The sequence below is a fragment of the Octopus bimaculoides genome, chromosome 2 (genome assembly GCF_001194135.2).
Source record: "Octopus bimaculoides isolate UCB-OBI-ISO-001 chromosome 2, ASM119413v2, whole genome shotgun sequence".
NCBI classification, from domain to species: Eukaryota; Metazoa; Mollusca; class Cephalopoda; order Octopoda; family Octopodidae; genus Octopus; species Octopus bimaculoides.
This window is the reverse complement of record NC_068982.1, coordinates 59,973-67,700: the sequence shown is the minus strand read 5'-3', so window position 1 is coordinate 67,700 and position 7,728 is coordinate 59,973. Positions and strand designations below refer to the sequence as shown.

The 7,728-nt window shown below is 34.7% G+C and overlaps 1 protein-coding gene across 3 annotated transcripts in view; it reads left to right on the top strand.

Moving 5' to 3' along the window:
• Window positions 1-5,855, top strand: part of LOC106870754 (polyadenylate-binding protein-interacting protein 2) — a 23,411-nt gene extending 17,556 nt beyond the window's left edge. For all 3 annotated transcript variants that reach the window (XM_052975180.1, XM_014916950.2, XM_052975175.1), the window contains one exon: window positions 1,739-5,855. In XM_052975180.1, coding sequence (XP_052831140.1) covers window positions 1,739-1,798 — 60 coding nt within the window. In that variant the 3' untranslated portion in view covers window positions 1,799-5,855. The remainder of the gene's footprint in view (window positions 1-1,738) is intronic.
• Window positions 5,856-7,728: the final 1,873 nt, after the last annotated feature.

The following is a 7,728-nucleotide window of genomic DNA, read 5'->3' as shown; positions in this document are numbered from 1 at the left end:
ACCTCGCTGAGACAAAGATCCCCGATGGGTACCAGCAATCATTAAGAAGTCATTGGGTACTCGTTGCTTTAACGTCAAGGTCATACCTCATGGCCCGATGTGGAGACGACACTGGGAACAGCTGCGACCGCGGTACACAACTGAGGAAGACAATGAACCTGGTGATGCAGAAAACACTATTTCAATTTGCAACAGATCACCCGATGGAGATCTCGGAAACTGTGCCACTAACTCAAAGACAAACCAGACCCAAGACCATGTTACCCGTTCCAGAGTATGGACAAGAGAACCCGTAAAACCCAAGAGAAACTTTGCTGTTGATACTTCTTGTGTAGCATCAATTTCAGTGGGGAGGTGTTATATGGACTGTTGGATAAGTTGTTCGACTGACGTCTTGTGTGTCAATGTGGTTCGTCTAAGTTCCTTGTTTTCGTTGTTGTTTTGTGTGACTGCAGTAGTAAAAGGTCATTGATATATATGGCGCGGACATGATTCTTGTTTATTCATAACGAACTTTGGGTGAGTGCGTTTTGTCTGTAATTGGTAAATAAATGTAATATATAAATTTGTACAACTCGTCTTTTCTCTGTGAGTCTCCCGAGAGGAATACAACAGAGACAGAAGCAGGTGTCTTCCCACAAGAGAGGGTGGGGGCATTAGAAGGGGTGATGAAAGGTTAGAATGTAACAGGAAAATAGAGAGGCAGAACTAGGTGCCTTGCTATAGAGGCGGTGCATGGTTACCCAGTGAGAGAGAGAGAGGCCAGAAACAAGTGTGCTGATGTAAAGGAGATACTTGGTTACCTAAACAGAAGGAGAGAGAGAGAGAGTGACCAAAGAGAAATGGAGAGAGAGAGAGAGAGAGTGAGTAGGAAACAGCAAAAGTGTAAGAGAGAGAGTGAGTAGGAAACAGCAAAAGTGTAAGAGAGAGAGAGAGCAGAAGAGAGATGGTTTAGTGCTGGGGTATACTCACAAGTAACAAGAATATGAGCGTAGAACCTGGTTAGAAAAATAGGCGGTGAGAGTTGGGGGTGTGGGGAACAGTGATACAGTGAGGGCTAGAAAGGGGATTGGAAAACAATCATAATTTATGAAGAGGAAATGTGAGGAAGTGAAAGATGCAGTTTAAAAGAGGAGTTGCAGTTTGATTTCTTAGGGTAAAGTAGATGGGACACAACTCTTCTAGCACTCAGTTTCATGGATGGATCTTCTCTAGAACTTCATATCTCTAAACGTTTCGGTCCACCGTCATTTCCCCTGTGAGCCCCAACATCCCAAGATCAGTCCTCACCACTTTGTCCTATGTCCCCCTTTTTTTTTCACAGGTACCAGCCACTTCTGTATACAGCTACCTTCACTCATACGCATCCTCCTCTCCTGCATACCATATTTAGTATTAATATCACGAAAAGAAATAAGGCAGTGAGCTGACAGAACTGTGACTACTGAGGTCAAATGCTGCTGGGGTGAGGTCGACTTTGCCTTTCATCCTCTTCAGTTTGATAAAATAAGTACCAGTTGAGCACTGGGGCCTCAACAAAATCACTGGCTTTGTTCCTAAGTTTGTAAATTCCTAAATTATCTAATTCAACATAAAAACTATGCTAATACAAGGCATATGTTTAGACTTTTTAACAAAAACTCCCAAAACTCCTCTTTTAGATTTGCTTTTCTTTCTGTGATATATTTATAATTTAAAAAATTTTTTCATTTACTTTATTTTATTTCTTAAATTTCAGATTGCAAATAGTCGGCTAAATCCAAATGCTCCAGAGTTTATTCCTTCCACTGGCTTTTAGCATAAGCTGATGTCCGTTTAACCTGTTCTCCATATTACTTTTGGCAGCTTTGATACTTGGGGTTGAAGTTTGGATGATTTAACAAATATGGTCTGAAAGAGAAAGAAGAAAACCCCTAAAACAGTGAACTGTATTCGGTTAATTTTGTTTCCAGTAAGAAAAAGGCAATTTGTTGGAATTGATTTACAATTACAAAAAGAATAAATTAAGGTGGGGAGGGGTTGTAGTCTTGGGGTAGATTTTAGACATCAATGGAATAATCCAGTTTTAACCCTACCACTTCATATCAATATATTGAATTTATTTTGCAATTGATGAAGACTTGAGAAAACTTGTTAGTCCCTTTATTTTCATTCTTTGTTTTTTTTAACTGTTTTAGTAAAATAGTCTTTGAATTACACACACAAACACACACTCACACACATTCAAAATAGAAGCAAGGTAAGAAAAGAGGATAATGTTTCCAAAATTGGTATATATTCTTGTTTCCAGTTTTCCACTTCCTCCATTTTTGGAATAAAGATTCCTTAACTTTACATTGTATACACAGAGTAGAAAGTTACATCTGTGTATGTATGTGTATATATATATATATATATATATATATATATATATATATATGTTTCACTCTCTATTTAATCACTGCCATTTGTTCATTTCTGTAGATATAATCAAAAGTTCTCGTTAAGAAGAAAATTTATAAATCTAATCTTTCTTTAATATCTTGTTAGAAACTATTTTTTTCTGAGAAAATGAAAAAGCAACTCTTGACTTACCATTTTTTTCATTTTATTTTAGTTCTTATATTCTGTTCTCTCGCTCTCTCGCACACACAGTACTGCACAGGTATACACGGCATATTGTGGCTGCAGAAAGAAGCTGATCTTCACATTATAAGTTACTTTGCATTTCATTTTATAAAAACAGGAGAATATGAAATAAATATAGTATAAAAGTGTTGTGTAAGTATGTGGGTGGAATATTTAGTATGCTGAACCTTTTATAAGATTAACTCCACCATTATTTTATAAATTATATGCCGTTTGTTTAAATTTAGTTTGTAAAAATTGTGCCTAAAAATGTAAACCAATAAAGTAACATGTTCTGGATATTTATGTCCCAAGCATGTCATTTGATTCAAATTGCAGATATTCTAATATTCTTATAAAGAATAAAAGCTTTTTTTTTTATGGATCTCCTTGATCTTTTGTTTTGGCAGGATGGTTGCTAATGTTTTGACCAATTTAAAATTAAATAATTCCACATCATTTTTACATCACTTCGGTTCTCATATTAATTGTAGCAAACCTAATAAAGTTTATTTTTTTCTTTGGTTTTTATCCTGAAGCCTAAAAATTGTTTTTAACTTTAAATTTAGCATTTATCAAAGTATTTTGTTTGCTTTTTTTCCCTATTTCTTTTCATATTTTCAAATATGATAACTTTCTGGGTCATTTTTAAAATGTTTCATATTAGAAGTTGGTGATAATTTTTCAGAAATGGTGGTCGAACGGCAAGATACCTGTTCCTGGTTTACATTTAGTGTCTTGCTTCAGCTCTGTATGTGTCAAGTTCAATTCCTGCCAGTTAACTTTATCTTTCCTCCCTCCATGTTTTCATAAATAACAATCAGTAATACACTTGGGATGATTCACTCAAATCTTTACTTATGAAACCTGGCTCAGGATCTCAAAAGAAACTATTAAGATTGCCAGAGAAAACTCCACTTAGTTCTTAAATAGTTGTATTGAATTCAAGTAATTTTTCAATGGAGCAAGCAATACATTCCATTTTGATTAAAATTTTCTATTTTCTTTGATGTTAGGAAGGGCATCCAGTTGTAGAAACTCTGCCAAATCAGATTGGAGCCTGGTGCAGCCTTCTGGTTCGCCAGCCCTCAGTCAAACCGTCCAACCCATGCCAGCATGGAAAGCGGACGTTAAACGATGATGTTGATGTTTCCACTTTCATATTATCTCAGATTTTAACTTCTAAAACGACCAACTATAATGTAGTAAAATACCTTTTTTTTTATAAATTTCAGATTAGACTGTCGATATGTTTCATAAGATTTTTTTTTTTTTTTGTGTGTGAACTATAATTTACATTAAAACAAAAATTCCTGCTACTATTAATTAATAATGATATTGTGTAAACAAATTCAATGATTAATGTGCAATAATGGGAAATGGTTGTACATGTAAGACCAGATTGTAATACAGATTTTAGTTTGCATGCTTTCTTATGAAATATACTGGCTGTCTTTTAGTTATTTGAAAATAAGTTGGAAGCATTTAGTATAATAACTAATTCTATTCAGCCTTGCCTTTCATCCTGCCAGAGTCAATAGAGGACCAGTCAAATGCTGGAGTTGTCCAACTTAAGCCCTTCCTCCAAATTTCTGACCTCCTCCCTAAATTAGAAACATTATATGCAACATGAGGGGCTTCATACATGGCATTGGATGGAAAGGGTTTGAGTTAGATTTTCTCATTTCAAAATGGATAGTTTTGAACCAAAGAATTGGATGTCGTCTCAGTTGTGTTAGTGTTTATGAGGAGTCACTTTAAGGGACCAGTACTCAAAAGTTAGGGGATTGTGAAAATAAAAACTAATTTCAAGTTCTTGTCTTCCTTTTTATAACAGATTATTCATCTAAATTTTTCTTAAAAATATCAAATTTAATTAGTGGAATGTTTTTTCCCCCTTTCTCTCAGCTCTCACCTTATTCTGCTCTACTTCAAAATGTAAACCTAGATTTTCTTTTTCCTGTTTCATAAGAAAGAAATTGTTTTTGTCCATTTGCAGAATTGTCCAGTTTTCTGTCCTCATAAAATGTTCAGCTCCCCATCTTTTTTTTTCTTTTTTTCTACTTTAGTCCTTATTTTAAAAGATATTTAGAAAATTTTGTAATTTGACTTTAGGTTGGGTTTATTTTTTCATCTCATTGATATTGATCTCAATCACAAATATTTTCAAAACCACTGCCAAATACACTGTTTATGTTATTAGGAATTGTGTTGATCTCAAATCTTCTTGCATTTAACTGTTGTTTCCTTGAGCAGTTTCGAACATCTTGTTGCAAATAAATGCTCTCTGCTGTAGGATTTTGATTCCAATGCAGAGTCGCTGCACTTAAAATACCTTTAGAAAAGGTATGAACTCCACAACATATATCTATTCACAATTTTAACTTAGTTTGTGAAAAGACTAAAACATCAAATGAGAGAAGTTTAAGTATTCTGTTGATGATGCCAGTTTGAATCTAGGAGAGACTTTTCAGACCGATTTATATTTTGAAAAAAATATTTGTGTAGCAGCTAAAGGTAATTTACTGGTCTTCCTTCATTTATTTTTAAATTTAATAAATTTTGTTAATTTGGTTTATAACAAGGTGCAGTGAACAAACAGAAATAGTAGCGCTAGTTTCTGTAAACTTAGATCTTAAAGAGTGGGACTGAAGTCTATCTCCCTGTAATATTGGTGGGGATTCAGCTTATTTTATCCTCTTTAACAAAACAAACAAACAAGGTCTTATGCCTAATCCAAAAAGTAATCAATATTGATCAGGACAGGTGAATGCCTGAAAGAATGAACAAAGCTGTTGGCAAGTTGAGAATCATTTTGATGCTTGAAACGAATTGACTCAAATGACTTTTTCATTTTTGAGAAACTCCACACAGTACCATTTCCATACTTTAATGTGTAGACTTGTGCCTAAAAAAATAATAAATATATTAACTGGCAATAATTTTTTTTTAATACCAAAGTTATTCTAAATACAGGAATCATTAGTTGAGAATGGTTATTATAAAATCTCCAACTATCTGAACTCGAAGTTTATCTCAGTAATATACTAACTCTTCAAATATGAAGAATTAATGGACTTTTCTCTTCCTTTTAAAGCTAATGTCTTAAAAAAGATATTTACTGTGTTCCAGAAAATGTCTGCAATATTTTCTCTCTCTCTTTTTACCTCTTTAACTAATGTAATTTGGTAGAAATGATGGTTTAATATTTCATGTAATTTATTTGTTAATAAACATGTCTCATAAATGGTGTGGTGTTGTTGATTACTTAATGCAAGGGTCAGGTGAGGTGTGGGGGCATGTGTCATGCAGTGTGGCTGCATTCACCATTTGCTGGTATATTCTGGGGTCATTTCTGGGTGTCCTGTCAGGCAGAGCCACAGTCAGCCCTCATCTGCTGTGACCGTGTGATGTGGTTGATCAATACAAGCTGCCAACTGGATCCTCAGCAAAGAAAACACAGTGAGTACAGCAAAGAAAATATTCTCTTGTTTTTTACATAAGGTTGGATTTAATGGTTTACTTAATTTTAATGTAAATAAATAAAGCAATGAATGCTCCACAAACTGTTTCTTCTCTTTTAGGTTTAAGATTGATCAAATTTAAAATACTGAATAAATTTGCCTTAATTCAGTATCACATGCCTTTTGTCATTTGTATTTGGTTCTTTGAGCATTAAACACTGACTTCTACTCTGATGGTAATAGTCTATAAGAGATGACTCTGGGCATATTTGGATCTCATCAGCACAACAATATAATAATGTTAGTTTTCTTAAATGTATTATTTGTAACTTAAGTGTATCAGACATCAAAGGTTTCAACTTATTTAACCTGTTGCAGTGTTTATTTAGTATTGGCCATTATTACACACTAACTAGCTTTAGATTAACTTGTTCAGTTGATTCTATTCCCAGTTCCATATATGGCAACACTTGCAGATGCAGCATTGCAAGCTAACAAAGCATTTGATTTTTATACAGCTAATAGTTGTTGGTGGTGGTTGTAGCCAATCATTCTGTGACTGCCATTTCAGGCGTTCTGCATCCATTACTATATCCTCAGACAGCTTGGAGTTGAGGGAGATTTGACTGCTATTACAAGGAGAGGACAATCATTGGTTTGTGTTAGCAGGAGTCAAGATCACTATCTTTTGTTCTTATTAGTTTGTGAGAAAAATGAGAAAACTTTTCACTTCCTATCAGTGAAACAGGTTTTTGTTGCAAGAAATCTGAATATGGAAGTATTTGTAAACTGACATAGTTGTAGAAGTAGACATATCAGTAGCTAAATATGTTAGATATTTATTAGATGCTGTTATACATGGCTGGTCGCAATGCACTTCCATTTCTGTCTTGATTACATCATTCTTTTCCATCCTGACCCAAATTGCTTAACGAAATCCTCTTCCAATCATCATGGCGATCTTCCAAATGGGGTTTTATGATCTCTTGGTTACCACATGGCAACTGCATAGGTCCACCTGTTGTCTGTGAACCTTGCTTACATATGTCTGTAAGAATATTCCTTTGCAGAGTTATGATGTGATGGGGGCAGGGGTACCAAATGGTATTATTGCAAAACCTAAAAAGATGTTTAAGTTGGGGTGGATTTTTAATGAATCGTTAACTATTTAATTACTAATCGATTCTCTGAAGTATTCAAAGGCATTGGTAAGTTGAAAGACTTTGTTAAAATTGACAATCAACCATGATATAAAACCCGAATGACAGGTTGTAAAACAAATGCTGTTTTGTGCAAAGAAAGAATTAGAAGAAATTAAACATGCGTTAAGACTGGATATGATTCTGTAGTGGCACGAAATTATAGCCACCATTGAGGAAGTACTATCTGCACATGCGCAATGGACTTGCCTTTCCAGAAGCCCCTTGAGTGCGCATGCGTAGTAAAACTAGTACTTAAAGAGTTTGTTTCACTTTGTAAGTCTCTTCAGCACGATACCTTCGACGTGACAACACCTTGCTCCTCAACGAAGCACTTTTCACCACGATGCTATCGATATGATGGCTATTTGCTCCTCTGGCATGCATCAAGGAAGCTCTTAACCTTCCAATTCCATTTAGAACTTAATTAGCGGCTGCTAAGCTGAATGACACAGGAT